This window comes from Crassostrea angulata, chromosome 10 (assembly GCF_025612915.1).
Source record: "Crassostrea angulata isolate pt1a10 chromosome 10, ASM2561291v2, whole genome shotgun sequence".
Classification (NCBI taxonomy): Eukaryota; Metazoa; Mollusca; class Bivalvia; order Ostreida; family Ostreidae; genus Magallana; species Magallana angulata.
Genome location: NC_069120.1, coordinates 42,434,595 through 42,449,019, shown reverse-complemented (window position 1 = coordinate 42,449,019; position 14,425 = coordinate 42,434,595). Strand labels below are relative to the sequence as shown.

At 37.3% G+C, this 14,425-nt stretch overlaps 1 protein-coding gene across 1 annotated transcript in view; it reads left to right on the top strand.

The window, feature by feature from the left end:
- LOC128164529 (uncharacterized) overlaps positions 1 to 14,425 on the top strand; it is a 33,975-nt gene extending 19,550 nt beyond the window's left edge. Inside the window, exons 11-12 of the mRNA XM_052828436.1 lie at positions 8,288 to 8,455; positions 12,664 to 14,425. Of these exons, the coding sequence (XP_052684396.1) occupies positions 8,288 to 8,455; positions 12,664 to 12,974 (479 nt within the window). The 3' untranslated portion in view covers positions 12,975 to 14,425. The remainder of the gene's footprint in view (positions 1 to 8,287; positions 8,456 to 12,663) is intronic.

Here is a 14,425-nt window from a genome sequence, read left to right as displayed (position 1 = left end):
TTCGCTCAAGAACGATAACTCTCTATCACAACAAATTAATAGATAACTCGTACAACTACACACTCGTGCTACTACACTCCTCGCCAGATATTGTCAAATATCTCCACCAACACACCTTTTTAACTAAACCAATCGCTCAACCAAAATTAATATAAAAGTATATTACCGTATACAGCAAATTACCTGTGCAACTAAACAAGCCTAACGAACGATGATAAAGTCTACTGGACTAAGTTACGAATTGATAACAATATAATGTAGATTATCATAATTCAGACTAGGTACAAATGTAAACAAACGAACAAATGAGAGCTGACTAGATTCGTTCTTCAATGACTAGAATCTCACATTTAATTCACTAAGCTGACAAGCTGGGAGATCGGACGCACAAGGGATGTTGGTTTTCCATCCTTGACCATACGAACTTCTACCGTACGAACCTTGTCATTATCCTTGGAAGGAAAGATCCGCAGGATCAAACCCAAAGGCCACTGAGTTCGACAGGTTGAGGAATCACACACAAGAACCACATCTCCCGTTTTCAGATTCTCTCGTTGTTGGTTCCATTTCCTGCGAGTTTGGAGACCGCTCAGATATTCTCCTTTCCATCGTTTCCAGAATATGTTGGACAACATACAAACACGTTCCCACCCCGTCTTGTACATGTTCTTCATGTCACCGTTCAAATCAGGAATAGAGTCAAAGCCAGTCATCTGGGTTAACAGCATCGCAGGACTGATGATAATTGGATCATCAGGATCTGTTCATATTGGAGTTACTTATCGAGAGTTGATGATTGCAGACACTTCATACATGAATGTGTGAAGGACTACATGGGTAAGTTGACCTTTGTGCTGAAAAAGCATCGTGTCTAGGATCTGGCGGGCCATGTCGATCATCCTTTCCCAAGAGCCTCCCATGTGGGAAGCATGGGGAGGGTTAAACTTCCAGATTGTTCCTGACTTGTGGAGAAAGTCCTGGACTGTTCCTTGCTCCTCACACACGCTATCTATTCTGAGGGCGTCCAGAGCTCCGACAAAGTTGGTTGCACGATCGGAACAAAATTCTTTTACTGATCCTCGTATACAAACAAAACGTCGTAAAGCGTTTATAAACGCAGAGCTGCTCATTTCCTCAACGAGCTCGATGTGCACGCCCCGTTTGGCCATGCAGGTGAACAAGATTGCCCATCTTTTACTTTGTGCAAGGCCACCTCTCGTCCTGCGGGCTACTACTTCCCATGGTCCAAATGTGTCAACACCGACAATGGAAAATGGTGGGCCCATGGAGGTGCGTTCATTAGGTAAGTTGCCCATTATCTGTTCCTGGACCTTTCCGCGTCGTCGTCTACATGTAACACACTGATTGATAACTGAGGAAACCAGTCGTTTGGCTCCTGTGATCTAGTAGCCCTCACTTCTGATTGCAGCCTCTGTAATCAATCTCCCCTGGTGTTTTACTTCTTCATGATGATGTGAGACCAGGAGTTTAGACGCATAAGATTTCTTTGGAAGGAGAACAGGATTCTTCATCTCCTCTAGTAGGTCACTTCGGTTGAGACGTCCACCCACTCGCAATAGCCCGGACTTATCTAAATATGGATTCAGCCGTATCAGTGGACTTCCTTTGGGCAGTGGTTTATGTTCTGGTAGGCGCTGTATTTCTAGTGGGTAGGCCTCTCTCTGGATTGCTGTAATGATAAACTCTCTTGTCTGCTTCAACATTTCTCCTTGTAGAATCACAATCTTTTCCTTGAAGGTCCTCCTTGCTCTCTTTAACACCATGATGGCCTTTATCAACCTCTGCCAGCTGGAGAATTTTTCGAACTTGGATGTAATCTGTCTAGGTAACTCCTCTGTGACAGTCTTTGATGTTTTGATGCAGGGTCGTACTTCACAATCATTGTCTGGGTCAAATAGCTGGTAACTATCTGGCTTTGCATGGTCGTCATCAGCTTCACTATGGGGAGGTCCTTGAATCCAATTACCTCCTACCAGTTCTTCAATACAAGAGACGCCTCGAGTTCCAACATCAGCAGGGTTCCGAGAAGTTGAGATATACTTCCACTGTTCAGGTCGAGAGCGTCCATGAATGATTGCAACTCTATTGCTCACATAGGTATAGAAACGTCTGGTATTATTGTTCAAGTACCCAAGAACTACTTTGCTGTCCGTGAAATAGTTCATGTTTTCCATTGGAATATCTAAATTCTGGGTGATGATGTCCCCTATTTCCGTAGCCAGGACTGCGGCGCATAATTCCAGACGCGGTATTGTATATCCCAGTAGAGGTGCAAGCTTTGCCTTGCCCAAGATAAAGCCATATTTTCCAGTTTCAGGATCCTTAACAAAGGCGACTGCTGCTATTGCTTTTTCAGAGGCATCTGAATAGACATGTATCTCAGGTTTATCAGCCTTGCTGAAAGAATCAAGCATGAACATCCGTGGAATGCTAAAGTGGCTGAGGCTGTTCAGAGAGTGTCTCCAGCTGTCCCAATCAGGTCGGTAAGTATTGGGTAAATCATCATCCCAGGTGGTATCTGTACTGCAAATGTTCCTAGCCAAAATTCTTCCCGTTATGACTAAGGGTGCTATGAAACCCATTGGGTCGAATAAACTGTTTCAGGTAGAAAGGAGTCCTCTTTGGGTGAATGGTTTATCCCCTAGTTGATTGTTGAAGGTAAAGGTGTCTGAGTTAAGGTTCCATGACAGACCAAGACCTTGCTGTGCTGGTAAATCTTCAGATCCAATGCTGACTTGAGTCAAGCTTTTCTCCAAGTCTTGACTGGGAAACGCATTCATAACTGCCACATTGTTAGATGCTATCTTGTGTAATCTAATGCTACCTTGCTCCTTCAATTCTTGCTGTGTTTTCTTCACCAATTCAATAGCTTCATCAGCGGTTGAAACGGAAATCAGTCCGTCGTCAACATAGAAGTTTCGTTAAACAAATTCCCTGACGTCCTTGTCTCCATTCTTAACTGCCTCACGTAGTCCATACGTAGCTACAGCAGGTGATGGGGTATTGCCGAACACATGCACTCGCATGCGGTATTCTATGAGCTCATCCTCTGGGTTGTTGTTGCGATACCATAAAAATCTCAGGAAGTCTTGGTGCTCTTCCTTTACATAGAACGAATAGAACATCTGTTCTATATCAGCTATTACTGCTATTTGATCTCTGCAGAAACGAAGTAAGACTCCAAGAAGGCTGTTCGTAAGGTTCGGACCTGTTAACAAGACACTGTTGAGTGACTTTCCTTGGTACACAACTGAAGAGTCAAAAACACCTCGAATCTTATCGGGTTTCTTGGGGTGATACACTCCAAAAAGTGGCAGGTACCAGCACTCTTTGTCTTCTGGAATTGGTGGAGCGACCTCTGCTGCTCCTCGATCTATGATGCCTTTCATGAAGGTTACCATGTGGTCTCGTTTGGTGGGATTCTTCCTCAGGCTAACATCTAAAGAATAGGCTCGTTTCAAGGCTAAGACTTTGTTGTTGGGTAGGATGGGCCGTTGCTCTTTGAATGGTAAAGGTGCTGTCCAGTGGCCATTCCTGTCTTTTTCAAAGGACATGTCCATGATTTCAAGGAATTTTCTATCATCTGCAGATAGGCCAATCTCGTCATCATCTTTGGTCTTGACAAATATGCTGTTATTTGTACTAAAATGTTCTTTGGATAGCTCACTGTGAATTTCCTTGATACTAAGTATGTTTTCACACGGCTGTAGGATAGTCCGTCTTCTATCCTTGGACAGATACGTCTTAGACACTTGGATAGTTCTTGAATGAAATTGTCCTAGGCATACTTCACCAATTATTACCCACCCTAAAGTGAGTTCCTGCGCAAACGACGTTTGCTTAGGACCAATTGCCTGACTTTTCACGTGGTGGACCTCAGGCAAATCTCTACCGACAAGGAGGCTTATTTCTGCTGATTGATCCAACTCTGGTATATGGCATGCAACATGACGTAGGTGTTGGTGATATCTCACAATTTCTGGGGTCGGAATTTCTGCTCAATCATTGGGCATGTTGTCACACTCAATGACCGGTGGCAGATCAAACGTCTCCCCGCCATTACAAGGTTGAATACAGAGATTGTTGGCTCTTCTTGCAAACAACCTGACCTTTCCAGAGCAGGAAGACAGAGTGTATTCAAATTTCTCATCCGCGACATCTAGCGCATCGAGAAGAGCTGATGTACCAAGTGTCTTGTTACTTTGGTCATCTAATATGGCGTATACCTTCACTGCTTTGCTGGGCTGTCCCTCGGGAAAAACTTTCACTGGCACAGTCTTTGCGCACGAACGTCCACTGAAGTTATGACCGCACAGTTGAGTGTATTTAGAGACAAGGTCCTTGGTGGACTCCCCGCCATGCTCCTTCCCAGGTGTCGCATTGGATGACTCCCTGAACGATGCACTCTTCACTTGACTACCCTGACTGCTTTCAACCATATGAAGTGCTGTTGAATGACGTTGACTTCCACAGTCCCCACAGCAAACAACAGCCTGACAGTCTCCAGCCTTATGAGTTGAAGTCAGACAACATTTGAAGCAGATGTGGTTATCACGAATAAACTTCTTTCTGTCTTTAAATGGCTTCTTTAAGAATTCCCTACATTTGTTTAGGGAATGGTTGGAGTGATGGATGGGACATTTGTCTAGTTTCCCTTGTTTTGGATCTCCCAGCACTTCTGTTTTGCGGGTATACACTGTAGGCTGCTTGTGGGTATCAGCGAGAGGTCTGCTTGGTCTTGATGTGGTGGAACTCTCTACAGAGTATGTTAGACCCGGATCGTTCAACATCAAACTCATGTCCTTGACGAAATCACAAAACACATTGAAAGGTGGAAATCCTACATCGTGTGCTCTCTTATACCTCGTAGCTCTGTCGCACCATTTTCCCTGTAGATGAGTAGGTAATTTGTGCATTATGGGAATGATGCCTGCGGATGAGTCATAGTAACTCAGAAGTTGAGTGTACTTTGGATTTTGTTTCACCGCTTCTATTTCCATTAGTATGTCATACAAGTCATATAACTTCTTGCTGTCTTTCACCGTTATCTTAGGGAAATTGCCAATCTTAGTCTTCAATGAAGCCTCCACCATCTCAGCAGCCCCGTATCTCTCTTCTAGTCTCTCCCATATCTTCGCTAATGCTCTTGAAGGATTTCCTATATTTGACGTCCTGATGCTCTGTGCAAATTTGGATGACTCGGGTCCTAGCCACTTAACAAGCAGGTCAGACTCTTCCAGTGGACTTACATCTAACTCTGATGTGACAGCTCTGAAAGAGGTTTTCCAGAGAGAATAAGTTTCAGGACTTTGAGAAATTTGAGAATCTCGACATGAGCAAGTCCTTTTTCAACAAGAACTTTATTAACTCGCTGGTCGTCCCATGGTTTTCATCCTGGCTCTGAGTAGGTTGGTTAACAAGTCTAGACGCTAAAGTTCTTGGCACGAAGGGGGTCGCATAAGGATTCACGGGTGTAGATTTATGATCCGTTATCCTTTGACCGGACGAAGCCGAAATGTCAATTTGACCTGAAGTTGGTTCAGTCAAAGTAAACTGGCCTTGTAGAGGCTCCATTTGATTAACTTGGCCTTGCTGAGGTTCAAGTGATCCAAGATGGTTTGGCTGAGGTAAGGCAGGCGACCTTTGGCTAGGAGTAAGTTCACTCGTACGAAGTGCTGGATTCTGCTCGTTAACATAGCTCATTGTCCTTTCTTGATGAATTTCACTTAAATCTTCAGAGGCGGATTCTTCTTCATCTTCCAGCATGGCGTTAAACACACCTTCTGCCACTGCCGCTTCCTTCTGGGCTGCTAGAACAAAGAGCTCCCTCTGCAAATTGGCTTCTTGCTTCGCAAATTTAAGTTTAGCCCTGGCAGCTTCGGCCTTTGCCCTCTGTTGCATTAATATTGATGATGACAAGGAGCTGAAACCAGAGAGTTTCGAGTGCCGAGAATTCGCTGTTGATCTTGGTGATTTCACTTTGAACGTCTCTATTACATGCCCTTTAGAATCTGACATCTTTGACTGAGGTTCGATTTTTGGTATTACACGATGTTTGGTTTCTATTGGCAATTGTGAGATGGCTAGGTCTGAAATTTCAGGTGTAGGAGGATGAAGTTGGTTTGTCCTTGCAATTGCTTCCTGAATGTGTTCCAACAGAATTTCAGTTTTTGTAACTACAGTGTCTCTAAGAAAGCGCTCCGTTGATGCTTGTGTAAGCGACTCCTGAGTGTTTGTTCTTTACAGGTAATCTATGAACTCCTTTGATAATAGAGAGAATTTCGATAGAGCTGATTCGGTTCTCCTTTTACACTGGTGTAGAATAATTGTGTCACTGTAGTCTTGCAGTTCTTGAAATATCAATGTTTCCTCTTCTATTGTATGTTTCAGTTCTTTTAATTTCTTTTCAAACTTCATTACTTGCAAAGTGTGAGTTTCATTTCCTTTTTCTGTGATGACCAGCGTCCTCTTCCCAACTGAAGGGTTTCCTGACCTCTCGTCTTCAAAGTCTTCGAGACTGTGCATCTTAAATTCAGTCGTTAGTGTCTTGATCTTATACTGTTCTGCCCCCCGTATTGACCAGTCAAATTCAGGCAGTCAGTTAACGGACTTGATTAGCATAAGATCACCATCAGATCGCCTTAAGATCGCCGTAAAAGCTAAAATGAACAAATAACACTAATAAGCACTCATTCGTTTACATACACACTCATTCAATAATATGAAGTACAGTTTAATACTATAATCTACCGTGACACAAACATTATACCAAAACATGGCTGAGGAAATTCGAAATGACCAGTTGTTTGATCCTTTCAACACAGTTTAACTATTAAGCATTAGTATGAAAAATATTACTTTGACAATGAAGAATCGTGAAACACTTACATCAAAGTGCCTGACTGACTCCAAAGACATAAAATATGCTCATTAATGTTTGCTGCAAACTTCGCAAAGTGCGCGCTTTCGCACAAGAACGATAACTCTCTAACACAACAAATTAATAGATAACTCGTACCACTACACACTCGTGCCACTACAGTTAGGTTGTTATTTTCTTGGATTTACAATGATTATCAATTATCTACAGTGTTAGATGAAGTGCCACCGGGGTTTTCAAAAAGATGCAGACGTTATTCACTCTGTATGAACGACACACGTGTTCGATGTGCTTTCGTAAAGCAGCACTGTCTGTGCAAAATAATAAAGTAAACCTGGGAAATCCTTTCAAAGAATAGACATACTTTGTATTTCATTGATTGTTGTTTTCTTTATTCTTTACTACAAACATTTTGCTACAATATGTAGTTCATGCATTTGGAAGTCCGTGCAAGTTGAATGCCTTGATCGGAAAGCAATCGACCGTAAATTCCTCAACCGGTATATATACCCCAGTGGCAGTAGAGGAGAGATCGAAACTAATATGGCGACCAAATGCTTTTATGAATTCGTGTCATCTTTAACGATAAAACACAAAACTTCACGTGAAGATGACAAAACGAAATTCAAATGGTACAGTTTATCTACAGTAGTACAGTATTCCCAGAATCCCCTACAATGGAGTCGAGGATGCGTATTCAAGTGAAAAGGACTAACGTAGTTGCTAGCGCTCTCGAGCGCTAGCAATAAGAGAGTGGATTTCAATATCCTTAAAGAGAATCGTTCTAATTGGTGTATATTGGGTGGACTGCAAATAGGCTAAATTTGCTAACGTTTCTTTAAAATGATTTTGATTAACACACAATTCCGCTACACCATTGTTTAAATCTTTGTTTGTTTGTATTTTTAGCAATCTTTGGACGATCGAAGCCCAGTAGATTCCTTCTTCTGTATAATTTCCACACGATCTTCGATTTTTTATATACATGTAATTATCAAATTAAGGTTTCTAAGAGTCCTATAATACAATTGAGTTTTAGTGATACATGTAGCTTATCTTAGGATTACCCAGGTTTGCATTAAAATGAATGAATACTAAAATGACCAAAAAAGCCTATCAATAAAAAAACTTAAGTTCTTGTTGTTGCATCCATTGCTGTCATTGTACTTACGTCGCTCTGTGATACTACTTCACCACGTTTTATAGTTGAAAACAAAAATGGATTCTTCATTCTTCATCTTAGAAGAACCGACTTGGTTTATCAAAGTATTTCAATTGTATAGAATAGTTCAGTACTCTGTATTTATTTTATTTTGGAAATGGTAACGGATTACATATTAGTGTTATCAGTAATTTAATTGATTGTTATTTGATTTTTCTTTTAAGTGCCGTGCAGCGAAGGGTATCAAATCAATCGTACAAGCCAAAAATGTGAACCCTGTCCTCTCGGATTTTACAAAAACGTCACTGGGATCCACATCAACTGCACGCAGTGCCCGGATAATTACACAACAAGAGCACTTGGTAAAAAGTCCCATAACGATTGCAAAAAAGGTTAGTTGGAAGGTTGGTTTTTATAGAATATTTACGCTTTGCTGACGACTTTTTAAAATAAATATTCAAAACCACAATTACTTTTAGGCACGTAGCATCGTTTTGAAAGTGCGTGTGCGGGTGGGGGGAGGGGGTTACAGATTCATTTGAATTCTTGACTTGTGAAAAAAAAACGCATCCCGAAAAAAACAATTCCTCGGCCTTCAAAGTTCTAATTCGTGCGGAAGGAGGTTGTACTAATGTACTATTTTTTTATTATTAACATTTAATCATTGTATTTTCATAAACAATTTTAAGATAGATCCAGGTTTTACAATGATTTTTTTCCCTTTCACCACCCTTTCACGTGTACACAATTTCACATCAGTAAATTAATATGCTTTTAGATTTACACAGGTAAATGAAAGATTAGATAAATTATTAATCAATTACTGCTCCTGATACTTAAAAAATATATGAAATATTACACTACTAGTCTTGTTAAAAAATATTTTTGCAGAACGACCACTGGTTATCAAATATTGAATTTTTTAAATTATGAATTGCTACAAACCTTTCAATGTAATATTTCACTCTTAAATGACATAGAGGCCACACAAATTTGGAATTCTACTTTGCAACAAGCATGTAAAAATATACTGATTGCAACATAATATAATAAAATGCATTACCTTGTTATTTACATATAATGGTGTCTCACCTAAAATACTATTGGTTACTTTAAAGCTGACTCTATTAGAGGTCGTTGTGTACTGAGTATATATGCAAGCTAAAATTTCTCCACAGAAATAATATTTTTTCACACATAAAAACATATGCAGTATAGTTTCTATTTCAGTGCCACAAAATCTACAACATTCATCGGTTTTAATCTTAATTTTTTTAAGGTAGTAACATACAGGAAGAATCCTATGAAGGATTCTATATTGTAAACATTGTAATGAGAAATCCATAATAATTTTAAAACAAACTTAAAACACATCTTGTAAACATATATTATCAAGTACATGTGGAGACAGCTCTTCATTCCATTTGTATACTGAAGTGGGAACAATATTGTTTTGTTTATACAATTATAAATCACTTTTGTACATTTCTCATTTAATAAAATATTTTCAAAATAAAAAGGTAGATATGGACCACGTCTACTTTCCACAACATTTTTGTTCAATGACATACATTTCCAAAAAAATATAAATAGCAGTAATGATGCTATTGTACTGCATTATACATATTCTTGAAATATTGAACTTTTGATGAAACATGTTTTTCGATAAAAAGTTACCGTCATTTGATAAAAAATCAAAAACATAGTTAACACCATTTTGATACCGTTTTTTGTAGAAAACACTGTTGTTATCAATCTTTATATAAGAATTAACTATATTAACTTATAAAAAAATCATTAGAGAAAGTAACTGGCCTCCAACCTTTTAGAAACTACCGAGGTTTATCCCCTTTGGGTAAACAAGATATCATACCAAGTCTTTGGGTAATAGGAAACTGTTTTTGGTGAATATACAGTCGATTTCTTGTAAAATAAAACACTTTAGGTCATTCCAAAAATATATTTGAAAAACTCAGCAGTAAAGCTGTCGCTTCTAAGAGACTTATTATTTTTCATGTTTTTTAACACGTCAAGAATTTCACTTTCTGATTTTTTTTTCAAGTAGTTTAAAAGTATGATCTTCAGAAGTCTTTACATAAGTAATATCTATAATATCATTTAAATCAATATCAATCAGATCCTTATCATAATTAGTGTACAAAGTCTCATAGAAGGATTTTATTTGATTGAGTATTTCAAATGGATCATATATACTGTAAATTCCTTCTACATTTGTATTACGCGAGTACATAATTCTGCGATCCTGCTAGTTTGTATCAAATCGCGAGAATATAAACCAGCGAACGGTTCTCCTTATTTCTAATAGTTTTCAACTCTCAGAAAATAAAAGCGTGATTTTGAAATCCACGAAGGATGCTTCTCGCCATTTTACGCAGATAGTATTCCTCGCGTTTAATAAGGAATTTACGGTCATTGCATCGCTCCCGACATCAACCCTTTTTATTGTTTTATTACTAAGTGACGAGATTCTAAGTTACAAAAGAATTTGGTGGGTTTCTCCCCTTCTTCCACCCATCTTGTACGTGACCTTATTATTTGACCTTTTTTGCATTTTTGTTTTTCTTATGTTCTCGTAAGATAACCTTTTCTCCTCAAGGATGGATGTATTAAACAGATGTTCCGATTCCACCTGTTCTATTTCTTCTTATAATAATTTTTCTTGTTTTTCTCTTTCCTTTTTTAAAAATGCATAAGAGATAGTTATTCCCCTTATTTCTATAAGAACTTCAAGAAATGTTCTATCATCATTGTTATCAGAATGATACAGATTATTTTAAGGAAAGTTTCCTTTACTAGTTGTAGTTTGTTTTACTTTTTTCTACATGTAATTCATCATGTCATTACATGTATTAAACTTCCAAAGACCATGCCCTTTTAGAAAAAAGAATTCAATTTTATTTCCGAAATCACAGCTGAGTGATCTGATTTATAGCCTCGCTTTATGAAAATCTGTTAACAACATTTGATAAACTCTCAGAAATTAGTATGTAGTCAAGGCGCGCTAGAATCAAGGGTTTTTTAGTATGAAGTATAAATTTTATTTTCTAGATACAAGATTCTGTAGTAGTCAATCATTAGTTTTGTAAATCTGTCATAATTTCAAGCACTTTATCCCTTACTTTGGGATTATTAACATGTAAATAGTTGTAAGTATCAATTGAAGTATTAAGTGCAATGTTCAAATCCCCACAGAGAAAAAAGTAGTTATCATTAAATTCAAGAAAAGTCTCTCGGACTTTTTCATTAAAACTAGGAGTATCAGTGTTCGGTTCATAAACATTAATGAGAGTCATTTTTATTTTCCTCAATAACAAGATTCAAAGCAATCATGCTTCCTTCATTATTTTTTTTTTCTCTGAGAATCTTAAATTTAAAATTATATACACTACTAAATTAAAATAATAGAATCGAATTTTTTAGCTTTAATACCGAGAAATCGAAAGACTACTGTCTTTCGTTTGACATATTATTAACATCATTGGTACTTGAAGATTACCAATTTGTTTTTAACTTTTCTCAGTCAGACTTCGCTAATTAATAGTCAAAGAAAATTCCTTTAAAAAATCCGGAAATCGTCTGAATTTTTGGGATTTTAAAATCTTGTGCATGCGCATTACATTCACGCTAAATCACGGGATGCTCTTTAGTTTATGTTTCCACAATATCACATTTGCATGGATAAACTCATTAAAAATAATGCAAATACGTGTAAATTTTCATTAAACATTTGCTATATATTTTGTTCATAAAAGAAAATACGGGAGATAGTTCTAACTCAGTGCGTTAAATATGAAAAATTCCGAGAGTTCTGAATGTCAACATGGTGTGCAAATTTGATGTATCATATCTATTTCGTAAATGCCCGACATAATATACAATGTCAACCCGTGCACGCACGGGTCAAAGTCTAGTTAATAAAAAGAATGCATACTCCTCTTGAATTTGAAGTAAAGGAATTTTAAAATAAACACGTGTAACACCACTGTGCTTTAACATATTGTTCACTATCTAAAACAAAATGTTCATCTTGCAGTCAGAGTATAGAATAGTTTTTTTGTTTTCTAAAAATTAAGAACATCTTTTCGTTTTGAAAGAGTTGATAACCCTTGACAGCTCGATTTGAATACCATCAGCCATCACTTGTGCTTTGTAAGATAAATGGGTATTCACATTCATACAGTCCTTTCACACACACACACACACACATACTAACAAAATAAAGTGTAACTAATATGTTTTTGACTTCATGACTAATGTACTTAGTACTTCAATTTTACACCTCTTCAAATTTCACTTCAATTTTTTATACTTGTATGGCCACCCCCAAAAAAACAAAGTGAGGGAAGAGGGGTAATTTCCATTTAATTCAATTTATTATGTGTAGATTCAGAAAAAAATATCTGAGAAAACCCCCCTTCCATGCTACGTGTCTGAACTTTCGGCCAACCTAATTGAACATTGGAATCAAGGTCCGCTTTCTTACTCTTTTGCTACACAAATCTTTGTGTAGCGAGTGAGGATCAATTAAACATCTAGTTTTAATACATTAACGTTATGATGACAAACTCTCTGTTGACAGCTGATTGTACGTGTCCATGTAATATGGTACATGTCCAGAAGAATTACACAAGTTCGGAACTCTCTAAAATCATCGAAAAGATGAAGAAAGAACTGATCGTCAACAAGGAGCAGCTGTCGTCGACTCTGAGAAAGAAGATAAGTGTCAAGGACAACCGGCCATCCTCTCGGTCCATTGGGTCGTTTGGCGTCGTCATCATAGTCTTTGTTTTTTCGCTTTTGCTTGCAGCTGATGTGATGATTTTGAAAAATCACATTTCTATGCTCGTACGGACATTAGTGGATTTTGCAAAACGATTTGCTCGGAATTGAAAAGTTCACTTAATATCAAATACGGACATTTCACCATCGACAATTAAGATACTTAATAGTTATTTTCATCAAAGATGTGAATCAGTGAGAAATGTTGACACCTATGTCATTTGAATTTTCAAAGTAAATGCGGTCTAAAGATAGACTTTTTTGTGAGAAACGAAACCACACCACATATGTCGGTTTTGATCTGATATTTTTTTCATTTGTGCAGTTTTGAATCCGATGATTTTTTCTTGCTTTGTATTATTGCGCTTTTTATTGAGATTTTCTTAACATTTTTTTTAAATTGTAAAATGTATATAAGAATTATAACGCCCCTGGTAACCCATTTCCATCCCGCAACCAAGCCGATCAGGTCATCGAAAGTTAGGTCCCGTGTCTTATTCTTCTAAATTAATGTTTTTATAGATACTTTAATTAAATAATTATTGTTATTCTATAGAATCAATAAGCTTTTTGTATATAGATGCATTGAAAACACGAAAAGTTAAATTACAACTACAATCCTGATAGGTGTAATATAAAAAAAAGGGTCTGGCAAATGCCGAATTCCAAATCAATTATCTTGCCACTGTCTTAAAATAGCAAAATGGCTATCCTATGATATATTTGGCAGCCACACCTGTCTTACATAATTATGTGGAAGGCACCGGATACGTTTTTGTAGCTCGCCACATAAATATTTTGCATTTGCGATATACATATTTGCCCATGTACGTGAAAACAATGAATATTTACGCTGGTGGAGTCATTGCGTACTATATCAATAGAGTGATTTGATATAGAAATCAATAATAATAAAAATGATAAACATCAATTTCTAAATGCAAGTTGGCAAAACGTATTATTTTAATTGGGATACTTTTCCCTCAGTTTTGATAAATGTCCTAATATATTGTGAATAGTAAGACTTGTATGCTTAGTATTTCTTAGTATTTCGCCACTGACTGTGCAACAAAATAAACTTTAATTAGATAATCATCATTTTTAAAATCATAGCGGTATTATAAGAATATTTTCCAATCAAATTAATTAGCAGGGAATGCTTATTCCTCCAAGGCACCTGATCCCACCTCTATCTTTTAAGAGGTTCGTGTTTGATTTGCTTTGAATTTTTATATGGATTTTTGAGTTTTTTAACAGTTTGTTATTGTCATTTTTCATTTTTTTAAAATTAACATACAACTTTTTCTGGTAGAGACCTTTGTACGGATTTTGTAGTTATTTTTTAATTCTGGTCAAAATTGAAATACGATCATTAAAAAGTTTATTTCTGAATAAATCGAAGTTAAAAATTTTTTATGGTTGTCATTTGTCAACTCTTAGTGAGTGATAAAATAAGCACAATCATTTGATATATATACTTTGGAAATATTTAGCAAGTTTAAGCTTATTGTGGTTCACTACACCTTGAAATAGTTTCATAAATCAGCAGAAATCTGACAGTA